Raw genomic sequence first — 27448 nt, 5'->3', positions numbered from 1 at the left:
ACCTGAACGTCTGTAACTATGCCATTTCCATATAAGGTCACGGGATCAGAACTTGGACATGTACATTTGGTGGGGACACAATTCGATCCATCACAGATGGGTCTCGAACCCCGAGTTCTGGAGCACAGTTCACAGGTTCCACTTACACACAGCTGACTGTCCCTGGCGTCTTGTCTTGTTTTGTTCTCTCACCGCCCTGCAGGGTGGGGAGGCCATGCACATTTCTTTCAGTGTAAGCGGCCGGGGGTGGGGGAGTGGGGGTGTGGGGGGCAGTTAAATGGCTGTGGCTCTGACCGTCACCTCGTACACACCCCTGATGCCGGATGGGCAGCCTGCTTCCCAGCTGTGACCGTGGCCAGGTAATGAGCCTCTCTGCGTCTCTGTTGCGGGAAGGCTGGTATGGAGACGTCTGGTCTAGCACGCTGCAAAGCCAGTCGGTGTTCACACACCCCAGCTGCCCTCCCCTCTCCGCTTGTGTGGCTTTGAATGTAGAAAATCTTCTTTGGGGTTGAGCTGAGAGCCAGATGAGGGCAGGCAGGGGTGGGAGAGGATATATTACATGTCCAAGGTCACAGGGTTAAACCTCCTTCCCACGCAGAGCACCATCATGTCCAGCACCCTGTCTGTCCCCCACACCCCTCTCTGCTGGCTGGCTCACCTCCGCCTGCCCATTAGCTCCCTCCCCGGTTCTGCTCCCACATCCTCTTCCTCTGCCCAAGGATTCAGGGACCTGGCTTCACTATGGCTTCAACATATATTACTGGGGGGCTGTAATGGATGTAGCCTTGTGCTAGTGCCCAGTTTCAGCCAGACACCAGAGGATCAAATTGGGATCCAGCAGTTCCTTCCAAAGACCTTTGCCCTTGGAAAAGGAGATGTGACCCCAGGGAGTGGAGGAGGGGAGAGCAGATGTGGAAACTGAGCTACAGAATCTTAGAGCTGGATGGAACCCTGGAACACTCCTACTTCAGGCCCCTTGGGCCACAGAGGGGGAAACCAGGAGGGGAGGTAATGTGCCAAGGTCAAATGTTGGGTGGTGCCCGGTGGCAGAAGCCAGGCATCTGAGCCCATATTGGGACCAAGGGGGCAGGTGGTGGGTGCTTCCCGGTGTCTGTGAGCTCCGTTCCCCAGGTTGGAGGGGCTTGGGTGGTGCAGGGGTCGCCTCCAGGGCTCCCGAGGGGAGGGAGGGGAGGCTAAAAGCAAAGTGGGGGAGCGACCTGGGGATTGTGGGAATGTAGGGCCGTGCACCCGCCCCCGGCCTTGCGTGGGGCGCCGGGAGAAGGGGCTGGTGGGCAGAGGGAGTCCTGCGGGGGCCCGCGCGTGGGGGCCGGGCCGGCCGGGGCGGGGTGAGTCACGGCCCGCCCGCTCCCATTGTGCGGCCCGGCGGCGGCGGCGGCGGCGGCGGCGGCGGCGGCGGCGGCGGCGGCGGCGGCGGAGCTGCGGAGCTGAGCGCGAGGAGGTGGAGCCCCGAGCTGCGGGCTCCGGCGCCTGCGTCCGCCCGGCCGGCCCGGCTCGCCTCGCCGCCGCCGCGGGCGCCCCCCGGCCGTGAGGCCCTGCGCGCCGCCAGGCCCCCGAGCGCGCGCGGGAGGGAGATGGGGCGCGGCGGCCGGCGCAGGCCCCGCACGCTCCGGAGCCCCGAGGTACCGCAGGGCGGGGCGCGGCGGGGCGCGGCGGGCCAGGGCCGGGGCCCCGGGGTGTCGCGGGCGTGGCGGGGCCTCGGCCTGGGCGGGCGGACGATCGGGCTCGCCGAGGGGGAGAGGGCGGCCGTGCGAGGCTCCTGACCCCGCCCTCCTCCCCCAGGGCTCCCCGCTAGGCCCCCGCAGCGCCCCCTTCTTCTCAACCCGGTCACGGGTCCCTCAGTGAGCGAGAGGCTCCCGAGCCGCCTCCCCGGCCATGGCCAACGGAGTGATCCCGCCGCCCGGGGGCGCCTCCCCCCTACCCCAGGTGACTGCCGCGCGCGGGGGTGGGAGAAGAGGAGGGGAGGGAACCCAAGGAGGAGAGGGGAGTCCTCCGGCCGACCTTGGGATCCCCACATCCAGAGATGGAGCTGCGCTGGAGAGGAGGGGGAAAGGGAGGGCCTTTTGGTATTTTTCAGTTCTCTTGCCCCTCTCCTCTCAAGCTCTGGGCTCCTGGGAGGCTGACCCAAGGCTGGGGCGCAGGGAGAGGGGGTCGTTGAAGATGGAGCCCGCTGGTCTTCCCCGCCCCCAGCCAGGGTTTGGAGTTGGGGTGGATGTGGGGCGTTCTTGGGTCAAGGGTCCTTAGGAGAGGCTGTCTGAGCCTGCAGGTCCGGGTGCCCTTGGAGGAGCCCCCTCTGAGTCCAGACCTGGAGGAGGAGGACGATGACTTGGGCAAGACCTTGGCTGTGAGCAGGTTTGGGGACCTCATCAGCAAGCTTCCGGCCTGGGACCCCGAGAAGCCCAGCCGCAGCTACAGCGAGCGGGACTTTGAGTGTGGGTAGCCTGGGGACCCCTAGTGTGGCCGCCCTCACCACCATCACCTTCATTGCCACCATCATCGTGCTCTCCACTGGCTTGGTCACCCAGTGCCATCTTGTGCTGGACGCTGTGCTGGACGCTGTGCTGGGCCACCATGCCATGTTAAGTCATCCTGCCTCACTCACCCATCGCCTGTCCACCTTCCAGGGGAGCCGGGCCCCAGACGCAGGGGGAGGCGTAGGGAGATGGGCCTGAGGCCTCCCTCGGTGACCTTCACTTTCCCCAAGGCTCTGCCATACCTCCGGCCCTGCTCCCTTCTCTCTGCCTCCTCACCTCCCTCAGCTCTTCTGACTCTGCCTTCCCCCCTTGCTGTACGGTGTCTTTCCGTTTCCCCCAGCCCCCCTTTCACAACCTGCCCTCTCCCTGACTCCTGTTCCCCCACTCTACCAGGCCTTACCAATGGCAGGACACGGATACAGGTGTTGGGGGGAGCCTGGCTCTCGAGGAAGGTCTAGGGTGCCCTTGTTTGAGGCCCTGAGCTAGAATAAGGTGTGTGCCCCTAGGGCGGTGAGGGGCCCCCCTTCTGCTGTGGGGACCCCCAACCGGCTCTCCTGCACCCCCAGTTCACCGGCACACATCCCACCACACCCACCACCCGCTCTCGGCGCGCCTGCCTCCACCCCACAAGCTGCGGCGACTGCCCCCCACCTCTGCCCGGCAGACCAGGAGGAAGAGGAAGAAGGAGAAAACCTCGGCTCCCCCCTCGGAGGAGACCCCTCCCATCCAGGAGGAGGGGGGAGCCGGAGTGGAGGAGGAGGAGGAGGAAGAGGAGGAGGAAGAGGAAGGGGAATCTGAGGCAGAACCTGTGGAGCCCCCCCCCTCAGAGTCCCCACAGAAAGCAAAGGTAGGGGTCTGTCCCTGAAGGAGGGCTGACTCCTCAGGGAGGGGTGCGGGGGGGGGGAGAGGACACAGCCGAGGGGGCCAGGGCTGCCTGGGGGAGTCGGTGGGGGGGAGGGTGGCGGGTTGGGGGCTGAGCCCGTGCAGGGACCCAGGGCACTCCGGTTTGTCCACAGTTCTCCATCGGAAGTGATGAGGATGACAGTCCTGGCCTCTCTGGGAGGGCTGCCTTCAGCAAGCCCCTGCCCTCCGTGGGCCCTGGCCCTGACAAGAGCCCCCAGCAGTCAGTCAGGTACTGGCCTCCAGCCCAGCCCAGAGCGGTCCCCAGGCTCCCTTCTGACCCTGGGGACTGTCCCAGCTCTGAGCCTGGAGAAGAAGAGGGGAGGAGAGGAGAGGGAACAGAGGAAGCGGGGAGGGGCGCATCCGCTCTCTGTCCGTAGGATAGACAAGGAGGAGAGACAGGTGTCACCAGAGAGGAGGGCAGGGATAAAGGCAGAAGAAAGACGGGGGTGGGGGGTGGGGGTGGGGGTGGGGGGGACAGTGAGACAGGGGCAGGGAGGTGGAGGTGAGCTTCCTTCTCTGCCCAGAAGGAGTCTGTGTCTAGCGCCCAGGGGACTATTCCAGGCCCCACCCCAAGCTGGGGGAGGGCAAACGAACCGCCTAACCTGGCCCATCTCCACCGTGGTTCCCTGTCAAGTCCAAGGCTGCCATGGTGCCTCCTCAGCTCCTCAAGCCCCCGGGCCCGGGTCTCCCGAGTCGCTGGGGAGAAGAGCCGGCCCTGGAGCCCGTCGGCCAGCTATGACCTGCGGGAGCGGCTGTGCCCAGGCAGTGCCCTGGGTACCCCAGGTGGCCCGGAGCAGCAGGTGCCCACTGACGAGGCGGAGGCCCAGATGCTGGGCTCCGCGGACCTGGACGACATGAAGAGTGAGTGACACCCTGTAGCAGCCCCCCTGGCCCACCCCCATGGGCGCTCCGCCTGTGGGGAACCTTGGAGAAGCTCTGTGCTCTCCCCAACCCAGCGCTTAGGCCCCTTTGCAGTATCCCTGTCTGCTGGAATGTGGCCAGGGACGGGGAGCTCACTACCTAACCAAGCCACCTCTCTGGTTGCCAGAGCTGAGATTTTCCTTGGTGACACCTCTGCCCTTCTGTCTTGATTCTGTCCTCTGAGTCACCCCCTGAATAAGGCAACCCCCCTTCCACGTGACCTTTGGAGACATTATGTCCCCCTTCCCCCAAGTCTTCTCTTCTCGGGGCAAACTCTTTTTGTCTTCTTCATGCCGGCCCCCTGAGGGTGAGCCACTCTTCCAGGTCCTGCTTCCCCTACATCGGGGGCCCCCGACTTGTCGCACCACCCTTGGCGGGGCCTGGCTGTGATCGCGGCACATTCCTTCCATCTTATCAGCGCCCTGGTTTCTGTGCCACCTGTCATCACCCACAGGGCTCTGTGCCCAGGCCGGGGGCACCACTGACCCCACCTCCCTCCCCCTTGGAAGCACAGTGTGTGGGCGGGGGTTGGTGGGGAGGGCTCTGGGCTCAGTACGTCATGGAAAGTTGCCAGGGCCCGAGGACAGGGACAGGAACAATCCGATGGCAGCAGTGGGGTGGGGCTGGGGGGTCAGCGGAGGGCGTGTTTACAGACTCAGGGTGGGGGCTGGAAGCAGCAGGGAGCCGGCCTGGGGCGCTGGGGAGTCAGGAGGCTCGGGTTGAACAAAGACCGCTGGTCCAGGCTCCCACCTTTTAGGAGAGCCAGGGCTCCGGGGAGTCCCGAGCAGAGGCTGAGGGCTTGGCCACCGGGAGAAGGATGAGCCTGCTGGAGGAGGTCACAGAGCCCAACAGGGCACCCAGCCCTGGGCCTGGGAACGCAGAGAGCCAGGGCCCTTGGATGGCCCCGGCCCCCAGCCCTCGAGACTCGCTGGCCTCAGAGGACTTAGAAATGTTGGTGCTGGACCTTGAGGACGGTGACCTGTGGGAACCCACCCAGGGCCAGCTGAGCCCCATGGCAGGGGGGCCAGCTTGTGAGTAACCAGGCTGTTGGCCTTTCCGCAGCTGCTGGCCTGGAAGGGGCAAGCAGGGAGAAAGGGCTAGAGCTCTGCTTGAGTCCGCCAGATGTGTATCTGTGGGGGAGACCTGGGAGCCGAGAGAGGGCACAGGGAAAGGATTGAGGGCCTGGTGACTCCATGTAGGTCGTGGTGCTCCAGAGTGAGAGGCGGTGGCCGTGGGGGAGGGTAGGCAGCCGGGGCTGTGGACTGAGTGGGGTTTGCCTTCTTACAGTGGCTTGGCCAGTGGTCCCCTGTGTTACTGTGCGGTAGTCCTTCCCCCTCTCTGGGCCTTCGTGTCTTTGTGACATGGCTGTGCTGGCTTATAAGGTTGTGTGGACGTGGCCCCTGGCAGAGCAGGGGGCTGGAGGGCTTGGCTCTGACCCTGAGGCCCCGAGCTGGACCCCCAGGACGACCAAGCCTGCCTTGCCTGTAGGTCACCGGCTGGAGGACAACCCTGGGATGCGGCGGCACCTTGTGAAGAAGCCGTCTCGGACACAGGCTGGGAGGGGCAGCCCCGGGGGCTTGGCCCCCATCCTGCGCAGGAAGAAGAAGAAGAAGAAGCTGGATCGGAGACCTCATGAGGTACAGGGGACTGAGGGGTGGGCCTGCAGCCTCCCCTCCCTTCTCCTCCCTAGAGCCTCCCTTTCCCACCTCCCCATCCCCCCACCCGCCCCCACCCCGCCTTGCCTGGTTGCCATGCCTCCAAAACCGCCGATCCCACCTGGCGGCCCCCACATCCTCACCCTTGGCACCTGCCTCAGGTGTTTGTGGAGCTGAACGAGCTGACACTGGACCGTAGCCAGGAACCCCACTGGCGGGAGACGGCGCGCTGGATCAAGTTTGAAGAGGATGTGGAGGAAGAGACAGAGCGCTGGGGGAAGCCCCACGTGGCCTCGCTCTCCTTCCGCAGCCTTCTGGAGCTCAGGAGGACCATCGCCCATGGTAGGGGCCCTGCAGGCCTGGCCCTGGGGTGCGGGCCCTCTTCACCGACCAGGGAGCTCGGCCGGCAGGAGCTGTCCAGCCCTGGGGAACTACTTCCTGGGGGCCTGCGCCCAGGCGAGATCTGGCTGCCACTTGGGAGAGGTAGAGTCCGACCGCCTGCGTAGCCGTAAGCTCGGAGGGGCCGGGCTGTGCCCCTGTAGGCCCCTGTCCCCATGCAGTACACTAACCAGTGGCTCCCCTCCCTGGGTTTGGAGGGGCCGTGCCCTTGCTCCGTGTTCCCTCTGCACATCCCTGTGTCTGGCTCATCTGTGCCACGTGGCACTATCTGCCCGTGGGCATCGGGTGCTGGACTCACCTGGCACGTCCGCCTGCCCTTGGGGAGCAAGGCGGCCGGGGTGGCTTTTCCTCTCTGATGGGACCCTTCCCCTGACTGTACCCCCCAGGAGCTGCCCTCCTGGACCTGGAGCAGACCACTCTGCCGGGGATCGCCCATCTCGTGGTGGAGACCATGATCGTGTCTGACCAGATCCGTCCGGAGGACAGGGCCAGCGTCCTGCGCACCCTCCTGCTGAAACACAGGTGCCGGGGGGGGCGCCTGGGAGGGGGGCCTTCTAGTGCCCGTGCCCTTCCAGGACCACAGACTCTTCTGTGCGGCTTTCTAGCCTCTGCTTGAATAACCCCAGCGACGGGGAACTCATTATTCATTCATGCTCAGACAGCACCAGTCATTAGAAAGTTATTCCTTACTCTGTTTCTCAGCTCACGAAAGGCCTCTTTTCCTAACCTGCCTTGTCCCCTCTGCCTGTTTCATAGCCATCCCAATGATGACAAGGACAGTGGCTTCTTTCCCCGAAACCCATCCAGCTCCAGCGTGAACTCGGTCCTGGGGAATCATCACCCCACCCCCAGCCACGGTCCTGACGGCGCAGTGCCCACCGTGGCTGATGACGTGGGGGAGCCAGCCCCACTCTGGCCTCATGACCCTGAGGCCAAGGAGGTCAGTCGCCTTGCTCAGACCTGGGCTGGGGGACTGAGGGGCCTTCTGGTTTCGCTGGAGGCCACCGCTGGCTTCCCTGAGCGGGTCGGGAAGTTTGGATGCCTGATATTATACGAGGCATGGGGGGGATCTGTAAGAGACACGCATGAGGGCCCCTGCCCTAAAGAAACAGGAGGTTTAAATGGGCTGACGTGGCAGACCCAGGGGACCCATTTCAACCAGATAAGGCAGAGGTGGTAGCGGCCAGCTGGGAGGAGGGGTCCACAACCGGAGCGGTCTCCTCCCGATGTGGGGCGCATCACTGACAGTCCCTTTCCTGGCTGGGGAGGGAGAAAACAGGGCCCAGGTCCAGGGGTTGGAGGGCAGAGTCCAGGCCTGGAACAAGGGAGGGGAGGGCCTGCCACGGCCTCCGGTCAGGGTCCCAGCCCTATTCCAGTTCTGCGTCCTCAGAAGCCTCTCCACATGCCTGGGGGAGACAGTCACCGGGGAAAAAGTCTGAAGCTGCTGGAGAAGATCCCCGAAGATGCTGAGGCTACTGTTGTGCTCGTGGGTGAGGAAGCAGGGGTTCCTGGGTGTGTGTGCTTCCTCTGTGCTCTGCTCGTCCTGAGCTCCGGCCCGCAGGCTCCTTCTTCCAACCCCGGCCAGACCAGGTCCCCAACGCGTCCCTGCCTTGCCTGACAGCTTGTCTTGCCCCCAGCTCGCTCTTTCTCAGCCCTCTTTCTGCTTCCCGTCCAGTTTTCCGCTGTCTTGGACTGCCGCTAGTCCATAGAGCACTTTTGTGAGAATTAAAGAGAAGCACTCCTTCTCGGAGACTGTTAACGTTTCATCTATTGGTAAATTATAATAAATATACGAGTATATAAACGAATAGGGTTTCTTTAGATCGGGGGTTTCTTTGTGCAGCACGCAACCTGCTCAACTGTACATGATGGCCCCAGGTGTTTTCTTCAGGGCCAGCCTGGACGGCTCCTCTTTGCCCAGTGCCCTGTGCCTTGCTCTTCCCCCAGGCTGTGTGCCTTTCCTGGAGCAGCCTGCAGCAGCTTTTGTGCGACTGAACGAGGCCGTGCTCTTGGAGTCTGTGCTCGAGGTCCCTGTGCCCGTTCGCTTCCTCTTTGTGATGCTGGGTCCCAGCCACACCAGCACTGACTATCATGAGCTCGGGCGCTCCATTGCCACCCTCATGTCTGATAAGGTGGGTCCTGGGCTTGGTGCTCTAGGCCTGTCCCCCCCCCGACCCCGGGGCCCTCCTTTTTCCCTGTTGCTCACTGCCTACATTGGTGGCCCTGGATGCAGGGGTGCAAGAGGCCCTTCTGGGTGGAGGCAGCACTCTGGAGCGATGGTAGAGGGAGAAAAGGGAGCCCTGGGCTGGAGCTGTGGGAAGGGGAGGTGGTTGAAGGGGGAGTAAAAGCCCAGACCCCCAAGTCTTGGATGTGGCATGAGACTGGAAAGGGAGGCCTGGATATGTTGGTCTTTGCTGTGGCCTCTCCTTGGCTGGGACAGGAAGGTCCTCTAGCCAGGGGTGATGTTGGAAATGCTAATTGACCGAACTGTAGCAGGTGAGAACTCTCTGGTCAGGATGGTTCTGGGGCCCCCTGCTATGCCCGGCGTTGCCCCTTTAGTTGTTGCATCGTGGAAAAGTCTGGAAGCTCCTAGGGGAATAGAAGGCACTCGGAGGTTCAGGGCTGTGGCCGATTGCTGGCCAGCAAGGACATAAGTGAATATTTTGACGATTGGCCCGGACCTGTATATGTGGCCAAACACCCATCCTGCCTCCGGCTTGGTGATGGCCCAACACCTCCTCCCTGAAGGCCTCCCAGGGGCTCTCAGCGTGGCTCAGCCCTTGCCTCTCCTGCCCATAGCTGTTTCATGAGGCTGCTTACCAGGCGGACGACCGGCAGGACCTCCTGAGCGCCATCAGTGAGTTCCTGGATGGCAGCATCGTGATCCCTCCATCCGAGGTGGAGGGCCGTGACCTGTTGCGCTCCGTGGCCACCTTCCAGAGGGAGCTGCTGAGGAAGCGGCGGGAGCGTGAACAGACTAAAGTGGAGATGACCACCCAGGGAAGCTATGTGGCCCCCGGGAAAGGTCAGACCCTTTGGGGCCCGTTCCCCCCCTTCCCCCCCTGCAGCTCCTAAGGTTGTGAGGCCAGCCTGTCCTGACTCCCTGACTCCTGGATGCCAGCTTCCAGTCCCTGATGGAAAGGATTGAGCCCAGGGCCCCCCAGCAGGAGGGGGTGGTCTGTGCTCCAGCAGCTCCTTGTTCCCCCAGAGCTGTCGGTGGAGCTGGGGGGCTCCGAGGCGACCCCCGAAGATGACCCCCTGCTGCGGACTGGCTCGGTGTTTGGGGGGCTGGTGCGAGATGTGAAGCGTCGGTACCCACACTACCCCAGTGACCTGCGAGATGCCCTGCACTCCCAGTGCGTGGCAGCCGTGCTCTTCATCTACTTCGCCGCCCTCAGCCCTGCCATCACCTTCGGGGGGCTGCTAGGTGAGCGGGAAGGGAGGCCGGGGCGGAGGACCCAGGGGCACCTGCAAGGTCTGTGGTCAGGGGATCCCAGGCATCACTTTTGCAGGGAGGCTATAAAGTGAAAGGGGGCGGGGGGGTGTAAAGGGTGGGGGAGCCTGTGACTGGGGGGGTGGAGGGGGTAGGGTGGGAGGGTGGGGCTGGTGGTGACGGAGGTGGGAGGGTTGGGGCTGGGGAGCGGGACCTATCTATTGCTCTGTGGGGCTGCTCTGTTCTAGTTGGGTCCCCAGGTCAAGGTAGGCTAGATGAAGAGGAGGGGCCGGGTGGAAGGAGGCAGGCCAGGGCCCTCCCACTGACCCTTGCCTGCACCAGGAGAGAAGACTGAGGGGCTGATGGGCGTGTCCGAGCTGATCGTGTCTACCGCTGTGCTCGGCGTCCTCTTCTCCCTGCTGGGGGCCCAGCCGCTGCTTGTGGTTGGCTTCTCAGGGCCATTGCTGGTCTTCGAAGAAGCCTTCTTCAAGGTGACAGCCCTCCCCTGCCCCTCCCCAGGGATCTCATGTCCCATCTCTCGGCCCAGGTGATGGGTCCCTGCAGTCTCTCCCCTCCTCTCCCTTTAGAGCTCACCCCCCGCCCCCACCCCGGCCCATCCCATGGGGCCCGATGTCCAGGGCAGACCGCTGGGGGTAACCACAGCCTCCCTCCTGGCCTCTAGTTCTGCCGAGCCCAGGACCTGGAGTACCTCACCGGCCGGGTGTGGGTTGGCCTCTGGCTGGTGGTCTTTGTCCTTGCCCTGGTGGCCGCTGAAGGCAGCTTCCTGGTCCGCTATATCTCACCTTTCACCCAGGAGATCTTCGCTTTCCTCATCTCGCTTATTTTCATCTACGAGACCTTCCACAAGCTCTACAAGGTGGAGGTCCAGAGAGGTCTTGGGGGGGCATGGGTGGGGGCTGGGCAGCACCCTGGGGAGGGGAGCATGGGAGGGGTTGGCAGGGAGCATTGGGAGCAGAGGGGACGAGGAGGAGGGCTCTGCTGGGTGTGGGCGTGGGGGGTCGGGACACCCTGGGCTAGGTCAGAGCTGCCGGGCAGGGAGTCCTACCCAGAGGGTGCAGGTTAGATCTGTAGCAGGATTCAACCAGTATGTGATGGTGTGGGGCACGGTCAGCACCGTGGGGCTCCGTGTGTGCGTGTGTGTGTGTGTGTGTGTGATGTATCTCGTCGTCCTGTGATACTGTTGCCCGATCGTCAGGTGTGTGAGGGGTCAGCACTCCCCCTCACAGCCGTATGAAATCAGGGTGATAAAATCAGGGTGACCTGCCCAGGTGACTGCTAGGGCAAACTTGTAACCCACGCAGGTGTTCACGGAGCACCCATTGCTGCCATTCTACCCCCCCGAGGGGGCATTGGAGGCTGGGCTGGAGCTGAACGGGAGTGCTGTGCCCCCCACCGAGGGGCTGCCTGGCCCGAGGAACCAGCCCAACACGGCTCTGCTGTCCCTCATCCTCATGCTTGGGACCTTTCTCATTGCCTTCTTCCTGCGAAAGTTCAGGAACAGCCGCTTCCTGGGAGGCAAGGTGCGTGGCTGAGGAGAGGCGGGCCCCCCTGGGTTTCCCTGGAGTTCCTGCCGTCACGGCCAGTCTCCCCTCCGGAGGGGGCACTCTCCCCTTCTCCCGGTCAACCCATGGACCTAAAGCACATCTGTGCAGTCCCTTCCTGGTCAGAAACTTCAGAGAAGTTTAATCAGGCCAGGAATGCCCTCTTCTTGAGCTGGGCGGCACCCATGGGATTTAGAGGGACAGGTTGGGGGATTTCTGGCTCAGAAAATCAGACCCAAGAGAGCTGGAGCCAGAAATCCCCCATGTTAGTCTCCTGACCCTCACTTCCTTTGCTCCTTTCCCCCACTGGCCCCTCAAGGCTCGCCGCATCATTGGGGATTTTGGCATCCCCATTTCCATTCTGGTGATGGTCCTAGTGGATTACTCGATTACAGACACCTACACGCAGGTGAACAAGCCCCACCTCCCTCCAATGGGGGGTTCTCACCCCAGAGTCTCGGGAGGGAGGCCACAACACGTTCCCGCTGCCGCAGTGGCTACGATCATGGGCAGAATTCAGCTTTTTTAGTGGAGTGGTGACCTGCTGGGACCATGCTGGGGTGGGTGGGCTGGGGGCAGCTGAGTGGTTCAGCGGATGAGGCCAGCCAGGGCTTCTGAGGCTATGTGTGAGCAGATATGGGGCTGGGGGCCAAATGACAGGTGTGCCTGGGGCTCAGGGAGAAAGGATGTCATTCTCTGTCCTCTACCAAATCCTTGGAGGGACTCTGGAAGATGGAAAACTAATTTCCCCCAAAGCTGTTCACATCCAGGTTTCCTGGAGCCCTGGTACTGGGAACACAGAGCTTGTTGGGAGCAGCTGCTATGTGGGGTTCTTAGCATGGGGAGGCTGTGTCCCTGAACCCCGTCTTCCTTCCTGCCATGCAGAAGCTGACAGTGCCCACAGGGCTCTCGGTGACGTCCCCCCATAAGCGCACGTGGTTCATCCCGCCCCTGGGCAGTGCCCGTCCTTTCCCGCCCTGGATGATGGTAGCAGCTGCTGTCCCCGCCCTGCTGGTCCTCATCCTGATCTTCATGGAGACACAAATCACTGCGTGAGAGGGCTGGGGGACCTTGGGTGGGGGTGGCTGGGGAGGAGCGGAAGGCAGCGGGATTGGTGGCGGGGGGGGGGGGGCACATGGCCTGGGGCACAGTTTCCCTCCGGTGCTGTGACAGGGGATCCATCTGTCCCCACCACCATGTGCAGGGTGGCACTTGGCAGTCCTCACAACAGTCTGGCACTATGCTCTCCCACTGATGCTCACATGTGTCTCATTTTGGTTAAACCACAACGTGGTGAGATCTGGCATCTGGCTTTTGTGGCGTCTTAAATATCCACAGTATGAGGTTTTAGCCCAAATTTACTTTGACGTGAGAACATCACTTTGGGAACTTGGCAGAGGAAGCTGGCAGATCCCGGGGAGGGCTCTTCAGTCCGCGCTGGCCCTTCCCCACTGCGCATGCCTGGCCCTGCGGCCCGCCTGCCCTCCCCGCTGCTCAGCCCGGCTTCCCGTCCTGCAGGCTCATCGTCAGCCAGAAGGCCCGGAGGCTGCTCAAGGGCTCCGGCTTCCACCTGGACCTGCTGCTGATTGGCTCCCTGGGTGGGCTCTGCGGGCTGTTTGGGTTGCCCTGGCTCACGGCCGCCACTGTCCGCTCGGTCACTCACGTGAACGCCCTGACGGTTATGCGCACTGCCATCGCACCCGGCGACAAGCCCCAGATCCAGGAGGTGCGGGAGCAGCGGGTCACTGGAGTGCTCATCGCCAGCCTCGTGGGTGAGAGCACCCACCTCGCAAGGCCCCAGCCCCCGCTCCACAGACCTGCCTCCTTGGGCCCTGTGGCCTTCAGTCCGCGCTCTATCCCAGGCTTGCCTCAGGTCCCGTCTGGGTCACCAGATGCATCATGTCTAGCACCCGCTCTCACCCCAGCCTGCCTTGAGACACTCTGAGCCTTATTACCCTGGGCCCTTTCCGGGTCCTCCGTCTGGCTCCTCCTCTCGTGTGTAGTGATGAGGCCCAGCCGGTCCCCTCTCCACCAGGCCCGTCCATCCTCATGGGGGCTGTCCGAGGGGTCAGGTAGGTCCGTGTCACCTCCTCCAGGCCTGTCCATCGTCATGGGGGCGGTGCTGCGCCGGATCCCGTTGGCCGTGCTCTTTGGGATTTTCCTGTACATGGGGGTCACGTCACTGTCGGGTATCCAGCTGTCCCAGCGTCTGTTGCTTATCCTCATGCCGGCAAAACACCATCCCGAGCAGCCCTATGTGACCAAGGTAGGGCCGGGCAGCATGGCGGTGGGGAGATGGGGTGATCGGGAGGGGGCGCGAGGGATGCCGGGACGGGAGATGGACAGAGTGACTGTGGAGGGGAAGTCTGGGGACCCGGGGAGCTCCGTCCCCGAAGATGTTGGGGGGGAGAGCAGGCCGGGCGCTGTGCCGTGAGACTTGAGGCCCACTCCCCAGGTGAAGACGTGGCGGATGCACCTGTTCACCTGCATCCAGCTGAGCTGCATCGCCCTGCTCTGGGTGGTCAAGTCCACCGCGGCCTCACTCGCGTTTCCCTTCCTGTTGCTGCTCACGGTGCCCCTGAGGCGCTGCCTGCTGCCCCGGCTCTTCCAGGACAGGGAGCTGCAGGCGGTAAGGGATGCTGCTCGGGGCCGTGTTCGGCCGGAGGGGCCCTGGAACCAGGGAGGCCTGGGTCGCAGTCTCTGCTGTGCCCCCTGCTAGTTTGGCTGGAGGGAAGGGCTTTGGGCCGCAGTCCCTGACGGTCCCCGCAGACAGCGAGGCCTGAGAAGGTCTGGGCTGCGGGGCCGGAGGAGTTGCTGGGGGGACTGTTGGTCAAGTGCCCCCTCCCCGCCCCTCCCGACCGTCTCCTTTCTGCAGCTGGACTCGGAAGATGCTGAGCCTAACTTTGACGAGGACGGCCAGGATGAGTACAACGAGCTGCACATGCCTGTGTGACCCTCCACCGTGGTGCCCCTCAGAGACCCTGACACCTTAGTGACCCACACCTGGGCCCCAGGCAGAGCCCAGCCCCGGGGCCAGTGGGCGCCTCCCAACCCAGAGACGTGCCTGGAGCCACTCACGCCACGGCCAGAGCTGCCCGCTGACTCTGCCCCGGGCACTGACCTGGGCTCACCCAGGCCCTTTCACAGACCAGACCGGCACAGGCTTTGAGCTCATTATAACCACACTCCTTGTCTTGTGTCTGCCTCACTTTCTTGGTTCCACCCCTGGTCTGTCTGGTCATGCTTATCCAACTGGAATTGGAAGAATTCTGTTTTCAGGGCCATCAAAACCAGGGAGAGGTTTGAGGCAAGGACAGAATTCTTGGGGGAAAGGGAGAGAATCAAGACCACAGAAGGTCAGAGCTGGACGTTATCATCACCCCCTGGAGCCCTCGCAAGTACAGTTGGGGAGCAGGAGCCTCAAGGTCTGGCTCAAGGTCACATACTGCTAATCTAGCCTTTGCTTTGAAGGGAGATTGTGGGGGAGGGGGGAGGGACGAGGTGGCTTCGCTTTAGCCGTTAGAGAAATCAGAGTGTCCCCAGTGGCTGTGGGGCTATAGAAGGAAATGGAAAACGTTTTCTTGATCCCTGGCATTCTGAGGAGCAGGGTACAGTAGCCCAGTCCCCTAGACGCCGGGGTGGCGCTGGATTTGGGGTCCCTGGACCATTTTAGATTCTCACGGTTTAAGAGTGGCAGTTTGGGGATTCCTGAGGCCACTCCCTCTGCAACAGTCTGTTCTGCCAGAAATAACCTGGGAGGCCTTGAAGAGGGTGCAAACTGGGAGCCCACGGCGTCACAGTTGCTAGGCAACCAGTGGCGAAGTGAAGCCGGTTGTCCCTGTGTTGCCCTCTGGTGGCCACTCTCGCACACTGCAGGCTCTGTCCCCTCCGGGCAGGAGTAGCACTGCCATCTGGTGGACCCACTGGATCTCTTGGTCAGAGACCCCGTTCAAGCAACTTCCGTACCTCCCTGGGAGACGCGGTGTGGGGGGTGGTTACAGAGAGGTTCCACGGAGTTGCACAGCCCTGGGTGGCTCTGAGCATCCAGAGCCGGGATCCCTCAGCCCCACTTTAGCTGGCCCTGCTTCTTATCCATTTCCCAGTTTCTTCCCCGGTGTTCAGGCCAACAGCTAGTGCCCTGAAGCTGGTCAGCAGAGAGGGGACAGATCCCTGCAAGGCTGTTTGTTGTGTTCATAGGGAAGAGATGTGCCTTTCTAGAGGTCCCAGATTGTCATTCAGGTGTGAGCATTTCATTCCTGTCGGCCCCTTTGGTCTCTGGCAACACTTTGGCCTCTAACTTCATCTGGCCTTTGACTGGCTCCCTGGGCCTATGTGAAGACAAAATCCCTTTTCCTTTACATTGGCCAAGTCCAGGTGGAATTTCAGAGGAACCGTGCCAGGAGCAAAGTCAAGGTTAAATGCAAAAACCTAGAACACAGACCAGTGCAGAGCAGATGATAAACGAGATGGCAGGGGCCACGCACTCAGATGGCCTTGGCTGAGAGGCTTTGTACGCAGGACTCTGTTTCTTTCCCGAGCCCTGATCAGGTAGCCTTGGTGGGGGACGGGTTTCCCCATTTGGTCTGGGGGATGCCGGGAGCCCACAGAACAGAGCCAGCTCCTTCCTGAGCCCCTGAGGGGAAGTGATGACCTGGGCCAGGACAGCTTGGCTCTTCATTGGACACAGATTGTGTTAGTCATCTCTGGCAAGTAGCTGAGAATTGGGGGTGTTCCTCAACTGGAAAATGAGAAACCAGAGGGTGCGGGCTTTTCTGAAGGAATGTGTCTTGGTTCTGGCTGGCATGTCAGGGTGGCTTTCAGTAAAACTAGGCACCAAGGCCTCTGAACAGTAGCCTGTGGAGGCTCTGAGAGGCCTGAGGAGGTTGCAGCAACCCGGAAGTTTGCCAGAGAAGGGGCCTTGAGGGAGGCAGAGGAAGGAGTGACAGTGGCGGCCAGGTTAGGTGTGGAAGAGAGAAAGACAAGGGATGATGGAACAGTGGCAAACCCATAGAAAGGCAGCCGGCTTGGCTTGGGGCCTGGATGATTAGGGTTCATTTCACTGGGGGACATTTGAGTTGGTCCTGAATCCTTCACAGCCTCTGTGTTTCCTCTGACTTTCTCTTTACTGACCCTCTAACCTCTTCCTCTGGGGGCATTGGGCAGCTTGACTGAGGACGTCTCCTTCCAGGGGAAGGAGAGGGAACCACAGAGGGGAGCCCCATCTGGCCCCATCTGGTGGCACAGCTCTGGGGGACTCTGATGGGGTTAGAGGTATTTTGAATGACAGGCCCCACTGCTGCCTGCTTTGAACTGGAAGCAGCTTGGCGAGTGGGCATGTGCAAGGTGGGACAGGACCCTTCTAATAAGGAGAGCTGTGGGCCCATTGCCCTGTTACCCTTCCCTTGCAGCTTTCTGCGTGGGATTATGGTCACATCCTGGGTAGCTGCCCAAAGCTTTCATTCTCGGACAAGTTCAAGCCCACGTCAGGTCCAGCGAAGTGCTAACTCATTCTTTTATTTTCTCTGCTCATTCTTCGAGCAGAGAGGGTGGCTGGCATGTCCTCGTTCCGTGCTGAGGATTCAGCTCACCCAAGATGTCTATGCCCTCGTGAAAGCTTCTGGCTGTCAGGGCTCAGAGACCATCTGCTTGAACTGCCCTGAGCCCCTCCTTCAGGGCACAGAACCTGGCAATAATGTGTCCCATTTGGCAGCCTGTGTGACCTCTCTTTTTGTATCAGGTGACTCAAATAATGATCATGCCTGTTGACACTTAGAGCTTCTAAAGGGAATTCTGAGTAGCAATGGAAAGGCAAAGCAGAACTCAAGGACCCTTGTGCTGAGCGCTCCCCATACAGCGAATGCCGAAGCTATTGCTGAAAACAATAAAGCAGGTTCTGGGTAAGCACTGAACGGTGGATTGAATCCGGTGTGGCAAACGGGAAGCCCAAAGTGAGGCGTTTGGTTTCCAGATAAATGAATTATATAACTGTCTGAGAGAGAGGACTTGATGGGTCGTGTGGCTCCCCACTTGTGCAAGGAGCAAACGCCAATATTTGTAGGGTTTATGTTTTGGAAGGAAGATTTCATACTTGAGACCTCTGCTGGGATTATTTTTAATTTAGTTAGAAATGTTTCTTTTTACTGAACAATGCTTTGTCAGGTGCTGACCGAGCAGACAGCCTTTGAGATGTTCTCCCGGGGTGGGGGTGGGGGTCCTGCTTGGATCTGGGGGGGGCCTGGAGGAGTGGCAGGGAGCTCTTGGGACAGGGCTGCCAGGATCATGGGAGGTGTGGGACAGAGAGGAGGTAGTCCAGTTGGAGAGAGAGCAGGTCTGGAAGCTGCTGGACGACAGTGTTGAGGAGAAGGCATTGAGGAGCATGTCCAAGGAGACTTTCAACTGAGGCTCCCTTGGCGCGCTGGCCACGGCACCTCTCCCACTGCACCTCTGTGGCTCGTGTTTGTCTGTCTTCCCTCTGGGCCATAAAATGGGCAGAGACCCAGCCTGAGCCTTTTTTGTGCCCCTCCCAACAACAGCAAATAGTGCCTGGTCACAGGGGTGCATGGAGGGCTTCGGGTGAGCAGGTGACAGAGAAAGAAGGGCCAAGAGGGCAAGGATTCTGCCCCATTTAGGATCCAGTGAAGGCCAAGGGTGACACCAGGAGAACTGTTAAAAAAAATGCTGACAATATTTTGGTTCTCATGTTTGTTAGTTTCATGTATAGCTGTCACTTTCTTGGTGTCCATTTGTGATGATATCCTCAAGGTCCAAAGAGGCATCGTGGGTTTCTCTCTGAGCCAGCTGGAGGGGGAGATGTTGGGGATCCTGCATACCAGGCTGATGAGCAGACAGTGGCGGGTAGGAAGGTGCCATCAGGGGCCCCAGCGGGTGTAGGAACCAAATGGGGGCTGGACGGGGAGCCCCGGAGAGATGGCCCTGGGGCTCGAGTCAGCAGGAAGCTTCATGTTCCAGCTTAGCCGTCCCTTTCGTGCTCCACCTGTGGTTCCCCAAAATGCTAATGACCGAGGGACCCGAGCATCTTCTTCCTGCTGGTTGTGGAGGGCCCATCGGATACAGGGCTTCTTTGTAAGAGCTTGCACCAATGCCAGGACCCCTGGAGGCTGCCCTCAGGCTCCGTTTTCTCTCCTCCAGCTTCTGCTCTCTGAGGCCCAGCCCTCACCACCCCCATGCCCATTATAGCTGAAAGTCATGTCTCATTGTTGCTTCTCTTTAGCGTGGAAAGACGAATGCATGGTATGTTTATTTATTTTAGAAAGGGCAGGACCATGCCTATTTCTGTTCTGTTTACCAAGCACCTGGAAGGCAGTGTGTAGTGTATTTTAATGTTTGGGCTGATTGGTTGGGGGCTGTGATCTGTGAGGCCCTTCCTGGCTCTCCTGGCCTTGCTATTGTTGGGGGGCATTGGGTTTCCGTGGCCAGAGCATGAGGCTGGGAGTCGGGAGTCCTGGGTTCTAGCTCGGCTCAGGCGTTAGGTGATGACTTGGGTTATGTCCCCTCATCCTTCTGGGAGATTAGGGATTTGGCCCCAGTGTCCCTTCTGTGGAGCCGTTCTTCCAACAGACCTTGACTACTGTAGTGGCTGCCTCAGGAGGGGTGGGAAGCAGGAGGCCGTAGGCCATGGTAACCCCCCACACAACCACTGGGCAAAGCGACTAAGCGTAAGAGCATTTTCGTTAGCCTTGCCAGGAAAGTAGATCCTGGGGGAGTCCGCTTTTCCATTCCCAGGGGAATTACAAACTCAGGGAGCACAGGGTGTGAGGTAGGGTAAGGAGCTGGGCTGAATGATGATCTTGGAGAATGACTTTGGGAGTCACGGCCGAATAATCAGACAAAGCTCTGAGAGATAACTGGAATGCAATTAGATGAAAGTTTAATATCCATGAGGATTGTGCAGTCCCAAGGCATAAAAAGCATATGAAAAGAATGGAGGATTCTTTCTTTCTTTCCTTTCTTTTCTTTTTTAAAGATTTTATTTTTTAAGTAGTCTCTACACCCACCATGGGGCTCGAACTTACAACCCTGAGATCAAGAGTCGTATGCTCCATTGACTGAGCCAGCCAGGCACTCCTAGAATACAAGATTCTTTAGAGTTGGATGGGAAAATTTATAGTTACATTCTTTAAGGGTCAAATAAATGCAAAATCAGGTGTGGGCCCTGGATGGGGGTTACGGACTGGACTCTGGTTTGAAAACTAGTAATCAGTCACCAGTCTCTAAGGGGGTGGTCTCCTTGGCTGTCCCCATCTTTAAGTTAGGAAGTTAAAGACTGGAAATAGGGCTTGACTGGTCCATAGGGTCACCAGTGAGGATCCAGTCAGCATCTACCCAAAAGTTCTCATTGATGAACAACCTTAGTTAAAAGAAGGAAATTATCTCTGTTATAGATAGACATTTTAGTAGTCCAGGGAAAACACAAAATTCAGCACAGAAATGTTTAAGGGAATGAAAACTGTGGTTATAATATTTTCAAGTGAAAGGAATTTGTGCACATGTTCTTGTCCTAGCCTGTTCGGGCGGCTGTAACAGAATGCCACAGACTGGGTGGCTTATAAACAACAGGAATGTATGACGGTTCTGGAGGCCGAGAAGTCCAAGATCAAGTTGCCACAGATTTGGCATCTGTGAGAGCCCAGGTCCTGGTTCCTAGATAACTGCCTGTCCTCATAGTGTGTCCTCATAGGGCAGAAAGGGCGTGGGAGAGCTCTCTGGGGTCACTTAGAAGGGCACTAATCCCATTTCTAGGGACTCTGCCCTCATGACCTGATCATGTCCCAAAGGCTCCACCTCCTAAATACCTTCACACTGGGGGCTGGGATTTCAATGTATGAATTTTGGGGGACAGTCACATTCAGCCTGCAGCAAGGATACTTCATGTACACGTGATTTTATTTTATTTTTTAAAGATTTATTTATTTTGGAGAGAGAGAGAGAGTGCAAGCGGTGGGAGGAGCTGAGGAAGAGGGAAAGGGAGAATCTTAAGCAGACTCCCCACTGAGTGTGGAGCCCGACGCGGGCCCCATCCCAGGACCCCGAGATCAGGACCTGAGCTGAAATCCAGAGTCGGGACGCCCAACCGACTGAGCCACCCAGGTGCCCCTAAGTTGAAACCTCTCTAAGTTTACATATAGTTTGACAATTTAAGAGAATATAAGCTTGACTGTTTTTGCATGCTTAATTTATTAAATCTTATGAGAGTCACTTTAGTACTTGGGAAGGCTTGTCAGTCAGATAAAGTACTTGAAGAGGAATGGAATATATTAAATTTATAAATGCTGCTTAAAATGTTAAAGAGGTTTAATTAACTAAGTGTATAAATGGGACCAAACATTAATCAAAATCCCTCTCAGAGTGATTGTTAATATTTGTTAGACTTATAAATAGGATAATAAGCTTCCTAAGCTGATTTTAAAAGCTGAAGGAAGGGCAATGCATTTCTGAATCTCTATTTTCAATAAATCAAATACTAATTTTCAAGACCCAAGTAGAGCTATGCATGGTCTTTTCTGTGCACCAGAGCTACCTTCAAGGAATAAAAAACTCCTCTAAGCAGCGAGTGAGTCTTCAGTGATGCCGGAGGGAGCAGGGTGAGTGGAACTGGAGAAAGGGAAATAAGATTTCAGGGTCATCAGGATTGTCTCATTTCCAGGGTCAGGCTAGTTGGTTTATCCCACCCAATGCCAAATTGCTCAGGTCGCAGGGAGACACTAAGTGAGACCTTAAGTAAGTACCGTGTGCAGGGTCAGAGTTGCTGACCAAGGTGTTTGGCAACGAAGCGGGGGAGGTCCGGGTGGCTTTGGGCCCCTCGCCGCCCCCTCAGAAAGCCCTTCTAGAGAGCCCCGCTCTCTTGGGTGTAAGTTATTCCTCAAGTGATTTCCCCTGGGCAGGAGGTGTTCGTGGGAGAGGCCGAGGTTTTTGTCTTCCAGGGGTGTTTGCAGCCCAGGGCCAGTGAATGTGCATCAATCAAAATGCTCGTATGGACCTCAAAGAAGCAAGTTCCAGCCAATTTAAGCAGAAACAGAGCTGTCGAAAAGCCACTCATAGAGCCACTGGGAAGGTAGGAGAACCCAACTCAGATGCAATATTGGCCAGAGCCGCTGTCAAGGACACGCCATAGAAAAAGTTGGGTGAGGGGCACCTGGCTGGCTCAGTCCGAAGAGCATGTGACTCCTCTAGGTTTTGAGTTCGAGCCCCACGCTGGGTGTAGAGATTACTTAAAAATAAATGAATAAATAAATAAATAAGCTTAAAAAAAAGTTGGGTGAGAATGCCGTGGCCACGACTGAGCATGAGTTGCCACAGTTTGAGCCCCTGATGGTGGATGCCTTACCTGATATTGCTGCCACAGAGCTGGCCCTGGACTGCCCACCGGAAGGATCCCCCGCTTCCCCACTTCCCTGCATGGCCAGCGCTTGGCCCACGGTCCCGGGTGGCTGCCGCTGACTCTCCAAGCTGACCTCACGTGCCTGTGTCCGCACTGCGGGGAAGGCTTGGAATGAGAAGAGATGGCATTTCAGGCTTCTGTGGTGGGAGATGGGCTCTGATTTCCTCTGAGACTCATGACACCGGTGTATTGAAGCCAGTTTACGGACTCCGTTGTTAAAATTTCAGGGACTTGTGAGCTGGTTGTTAAACACAGCCATTATTAAAAAATAAATTACAGTGGCTGTACTTTCCCCTACCTTTCCTGCAAACGACAACTAAAACCCCTGGTCATTATATATAAAAGAAACAAAAGAAGACTCTGAAAGGGGAGAAGAAGGCGGACCAGCTAGGGACCTTGAGACCTGAACATATCAGTGATTTCCTTGGGATTTCTTTTTGCCTCATATTTCCCAAATAGGGAGCTATAAAGAAGCTGGAAGCCCAGAAATTGCCAATGGGTACATACAAAAAAGCTCCCACAAAAGTCTGCTCTCTCTAGCCAATGGCCAGGAAAGGAGCAACATAGCAAGATAGAAATCTTCTCAACAATAACTGCCAAACACTAGAGAAAACTGTGGCCCTATCCCTACTCATGCCAACGAAGGCTAAGTGGGGAGCCTAGACTTCTAACCTGGAGAGACCTCAACACCCCGCTCAGGTTGTGTCACAGAAGGTCAAGTCAGGGGCCTACACTTCCACCTCCATTTACTAGTAAGGAGGCACATTCTCCCACCCCCAAGGGGATGGTGTCAGAGGAGTCCTGGTGGAGAGTCAGAACCATTGCCCGGCAGTAGGAGACAGATTAGAATATTATATAATGATAAAAAGTCAACCCCTAAGAAAACTCCAACAATAGAGCTATGAAATATGCAAAGTAAAAGTTGATTGAACTGAAAGGAGAAACAGACAAATCATAATTATAGCTGGAGACATCAACAGTCCTCTCAACGATCGATAGGACAGTTGATAGAAAATCAGCAAGGAGGTAGAAGAACTCAACAACACCATCGACCAACAGAATCAGATTGACATTTATAGAACAGTGACCCAACAACATTAGAATATATACTCTTTTCAAGTGCTCATGGAACATATCCTGGCCATATCCTGGGCCGTAAAACAAATTGCAGCACGTTTAAAAAAATTGAAACCATCAGAGTTTGTTCTCTGACCATGGTGGAATCAAACTAGAAAATCAATAAAAGAAAAATAAAGGGAAAATTAACAAACATCTGGAAACCAAACAACACACTTAAGAAAGAAGTCAAATAAATGGAGGGACATACTAGGTTCATGAACTGGAAGACTCAGCATCACAAAGATGTCAACTGTCCCTAAGTTGATATACAGCATACAATTTTAATGCAATTTTTACTAAAATCTACACAAGATTTTTTGGTAGATATATACAAGATTATTCTAAAATTTATATGGAAAGGTGTAAAAACTAATAGCTAAAACAAGTTTGAAAAAGAAGAATAAAATGGGATGAATCAGTCTACCTGATTTCCAGACTTATTACATTGCTAGAGTAATCAAGACTGTGTGGTATTGTTGGAGGGATAGACACATAGATTAATGGAACAGAATGGAGACCTCAGATATAGACCCACACAAATATGTGCAACTGATTTTTGACAAAAAGTGCAAAAGCAATTCAATGGAGGAAAGATAGACTTTTCAACAAATGCTGATGGAGGCGCCTGGGTGGCTCAGATGGTTAAGCGTCTGCTTTCGGCTCAGGTCATGATCCCAGGGTCCTGGGATGGAGTCCCGCATCGGGCTCCCTGCTCTTTGGGGAGCCTGCTTCTCCCTCTGCCTCCCTCTCTCTTTCTCTCTCTCTCTGTCTCTCATGAATAAATAAATAAAATCTTAAAAACAAAACAAAACAAATGGTGATGGAGCAATTGGACATCCATAGGTGAAAATATGAACCCTGACCTAAGTCTCACACCTTGTGTAAAAATTAACTCAAATCACAGACTTAAATGTAAAACTTAAAACTAAAACATTTTAGAAAAAAAGATAGGAGAAAATCTTTAGATTCAGAATTTAGGAATTCTTGGACTTGGCAATAAAAGCATGACCCATAATAGGAAAAATTGATAAATTGGACTTTATCAAAAACTTTAAACTTTCTCTTCAAAAGACCCCAAGAAGAGGGATGCCTGGGAGGCTCAGTCAATTAAGCGTCTGCCTTCAGCTCAGGTCATGATCCCAGGGTCCTGGGATCGAGTCCCTCATCAGGCTCCTTGCTCAGCGGGGAGCCTGCTTCTCCCTCTGCCTGCCACTCACCCTGCTTGTGCTCTCTCTCTCTCTCTCTCTGATAAATAAATAAAATCTCTAAAAAAAAAAAAGACCCCAAGAAGATAGAAAGGTAAATTACAGAGTAGGAGAGGATATTTGCAAACCATATATCTGACAAAGGACTGATATCTAGAATATATAAAGAATTTCTAAAACAATAGCAAAAAACAAATAATCCAGTTTGAATAATAGGCAAAACACATGAAGAAACATTTCACTGAAGAGGATATATAGATGGCAAATAAGCACATGAAAGATGTTCAACCTTATTAGCTTTATCAGGGAAATGCAAATTAAAACTGCAATGAGATATCACTGCACACCTATCAGAATGGCTAAAATAAAAAAAAAATAGTGTATTTAACACCTAAGTCTAGTGAAGATGTGGAGAAATTGCATCACTCATATACTGCTGGTAGGAAAGTAAAATGGGACAGCCACCCTGGAAAACAGTTTGGCCATTTCTTAAAAACCTATGCCTGCAAGTACTACATGATCCAGCAGTTGCACTCCTGGGCATTTGTCTCAGAGAAATGAAGACTTATGTTCATACAAAAACTTGTACACAAATATTTATAGCAGCTTTATTTGCAATAGCCAACCCAGATGACCTTCAATGAGTGAATGGTTAAACAAATGGGAATACTAGTCAGCAATGAAAAGAATGAACTTTTGGTACACACAACAACCTGTCTATATCTCTAGATAATAATGTTGAGTGAAAAAAGCCAATCCCCAACGGTTATACACTGTATGATTCTATTTATGTAATATTCTTAAAGTGACAAAATCATAGAACTAGAGAAGAGGTTAGTGCTTTCTGGGTTAAGGAGGGGATATGGGTCGGAGGGAAGTAGGTGGCTATAAAAGGACAGCGTGAGTGGTCATTATTGCGATGGGGATGTCCTGTATCTTGGCTGTGTCAATGTCAATATCCGAGTTGTGATATTGATCTCAGAATAAAGAGCTGAATTTGAAAAACTAGATTTTGTAAACCCAATGAAATACATTACATTAAGAGCAAAGGTATTAAATACTTGAAACTTGTCCCTCCTTAATTATTTTATTACTTTCACTATTATCTGTGTCCTTGAAGTTATTTATGCCTGTTGTACCTGTGTGGTGGAAATATTATGTAATAATGTGCTGCTGTGTCTCTCTCCCCAATTCTGCATTCAGTGGCATCATGTTGATAGCTTGATCAGCCATAGTGGGAGTATCTACACCACAGAAATGAGCAGACAATGCAGACTAGGTCTCCAATCCCTTAACAGCAGACTGATCAATTTATATCAGGACACCACTGCTTATAAGGTAAGGGATTTTCAAAACATAGGAAGTGGGTTTAGATACTCAGGAAACACCCCCTCTGCAATACGTCCATCAAAAAAATGGATAATGATTTGGATCAGTTATGAGAGGAAGAAGGTGGGCACTATTTTTTTTTAAGATTTTATTTTTAAGTAATTTGTACACCCAATGTGGGGCTCAAAGTCACAATCCTGAGATCAAGAGTCAAATGCTCCACCAACTGAGCCAGCCAGGAGCCCCAAAGCTGAGCTCTTCTTAAGGCTATTTCCTCTCCACTTCATTGCTACCCTCCTTTTCTATGAGGCAGTTGTGGACTGTGGATGACACGGATGCTGGAGGGGAATGGAATCCTGGCTGTTGATAATCTTGTTTGTTGAATATTCAGCAGAGAAATGACAGGATGGTAGAACGACAAAAAAAAAAAAAAAAAAAAAAAAAGGAGCCCTTATGAATGCTCAGATATCTTTTGCACTTTTTTCCAGGCAATATTCTCTCTACGGTTTCTCTCTCCATCAAATTCTGATCCTTTCTTTAGCACCCTTGTCTAGGGACCCCATAGCTATTGGTTTTGCTCTTGTGCAGATACTTCTTTTTCATGCTTCTCCATTGGGCCATAGGTAGGATGGGAGTGGGGGGCGATGGGATTTGATAGGCATCTGATGAACCATCCTGTCCCATGTGGGGATACATGGACTCTGGGTATAAGGAGTTCTCTTCATCCTTGGACTTGCTAAATTGGCCCTGGCAGCATCCATGCTCCTTGCCACACAGAGAAGCCTTCTCTGAAGCCAGAGTGTGGCCAACACAGAGCTAGGCAGAGGTGACAGACAGACAGACAGACAGATGGAGTCCGATTTGGGCTGAGTCCCTGGGAGCTCCTGAGGTCCTCTTCCCTGAAGTTTGTTCTTCTTCCCAGCTGAATTCCCTTTTTGGCTGAAGCAAAATCTGGTTGAGTTTTTTGGCACGTGCAGCCAAAAAAATTCCAGATAAACACACACTCGTTGTAGAGCCTCCCCCGGTCTCCATGGCTTCTCTTCCTTTCTCTGGCTCTCGATCCCTCTCCCCTCTATTTGGAATATATATATGCTGTCCAAAGCTGCCAGCCACAGCCTAAAACCCTGGGAAACCCCCTTCCACCTAGACGTCTGGTTAAGTTGCGATCTCCAGAGGTCCCCTCCATGTCTGGATGCTGCAACCAGCCACCGAGCTGAGTCAGAGACAGGGTAACAGCACGATTCTGCTGTTTTATAGACTGAAAGAAACATTTGGGCAGGAATACACGTTGTTGTTGTTTTTTTTCAATATAGAAGAAACCTCCCCAAATCAAGCCAAATGTTTCTGAGAAGTATTTTGCGGTGGTAAACTGATTGGGTGCTGAGACACCTCCGTCTCCGGCTCCCGTATTCCCTGATTTATTTTGGCACCGGAACATCTGTAGTGCCACCATCTAGCCACATGTTAAGGTTTTGTCTACGCAAGGGTGTAAACTGCATATGGTTTATTTCAATTAGCTTAATTGTTTTTGGTATTTAATAGCTAATTGTCTTAATTAGCTTCCAAAGCACAACAATGCCGACAATGGTAATGACTACATCTTATCCATATGGTTACAGAAGACGGATGACTCAATTTCCCATCCTCAGGCTGTGCGAGTCCCTGGAGAGGACCCGGCAGATGCGAGAGGAAGAAGATGGAAGTCCTCCGGAGAACTGACCCAGCCTTGAAGGCAAAACCCGAATATTAAGAGTAAATGAGGAGGTGATGGACAGGGAAATAAAACAGGAGAATGAAGGATTTATGTAGGACTCGAGTCATCTATTTTCTTAATGTACATACCATGGAGTGATGCTGAGTGAATAATAACAACACATTTCATGGGGCCAGCAGGCTCTCTTGGTTCTGTTTGAAGATCAAATTGTAGGACACTGAAAGTGAGAAATGCCCCCAAGAGCAATCTGTCTTAGGAAAAGCTGGTACCAGTCAAAACACGGGTGACGTTTCTTTGGCAAATCTGGCTTAGAAGAA

The 27448-nt window shown here is 55.6% G+C and overlaps 1 protein-coding gene and 1 long non-coding RNA gene across 3 annotated transcripts; both read left to right on the top strand.

Moving 5' to 3' along the window:
• Positions 1-1550: 1550 nt before the first annotated feature.
• Positions 1551-17549, top strand: SLC4A3 (solute carrier family 4 member 3). 2 transcript variants are annotated; one of them, XM_032401319.1, is made up of 23 exons: positions 1551-1640; positions 1801-1944; positions 2285-2450; positions 3059-3339; positions 3509-3624; positions 4057-4256; positions 5805-5953; positions 6133-6313; positions 6757-6892; positions 7127-7310; positions 7761-7860; positions 8318-8502; positions 9170-9395; positions 9579-9797; positions 10146-10294; positions 10486-10680; positions 11126-11344; positions 11685-11774; positions 12251-12417; positions 12884-13137; positions 13462-13631; positions 13821-13994; positions 14241-17549. In XM_032401319.1, exons 2-23 carry the CDS (start codon positions 1894-1896, stop codon positions 14316-14318), a joined length of 3690 nt encoding a protein of 1229 aa, XP_032257210.1. In that variant the 5' UTR covers positions 1551-1640; positions 1801-1893; the 3' UTR covers positions 14319-17549. The 2 variants fall into 2 exon arrangements, with proteins under 2 accessions (XP_032257210.1, XP_032257205.1); XM_032401314.1 differs by having other exon boundaries at positions 4030-4256.
• A 2881-nt stretch (positions 17550-20430) lies between these two features.
• On the top strand, positions 20431-27203 carry LOC116630635. The gene is made up of 3 exons (XR_004298985.1): positions 20431-21437; positions 25292-25426; positions 27037-27203. It is a non-coding gene; the product is annotated as an uncharacterized LOC116630635 (long non-coding RNA).
• Positions 27204-27448: the final 245 nt, after the last annotated feature.

This window comes from Phoca vitulina, unplaced genomic scaffold, assembly GCF_004348235.1.
Source record: "Phoca vitulina isolate PV1807 unplaced genomic scaffold, GSC_HSeal_1.0 scaffold1, whole genome shotgun sequence".
NCBI lineage: Eukaryota > Metazoa > Chordata > Mammalia > Carnivora > Phocidae > Phoca > Phoca vitulina.
Note: the sequence above shows the minus strand (reverse complement) of the source record. Positions and strands in the feature narration are given on the sequence as shown.

Bases quoted from the DNA above. Each gene is read 5' to 3' on its own strand.
- SLC4A3 (XM_032401314.1), top strand. From the start codon at position 1,894: ATGGCCAACGGAGTGATCCCGCCGCCCGGGGGCGCCTCCCCCCTACCC. The intron at 1,945-2,284 runs GTGACTGCCGCG...CTGAGCCTGCAG, and splicing joins GCGCCTCCCCCCTACCCCAG to GTCCGGGTGCCCTTGGAGGA. The intron at 13,138-13,461 runs GTGAGAGCACCC...CACCTCCTCCAG, and splicing joins GCTCATCGCCAGCCTCGTGG to GCCTGTCCATCGTCATGGGG.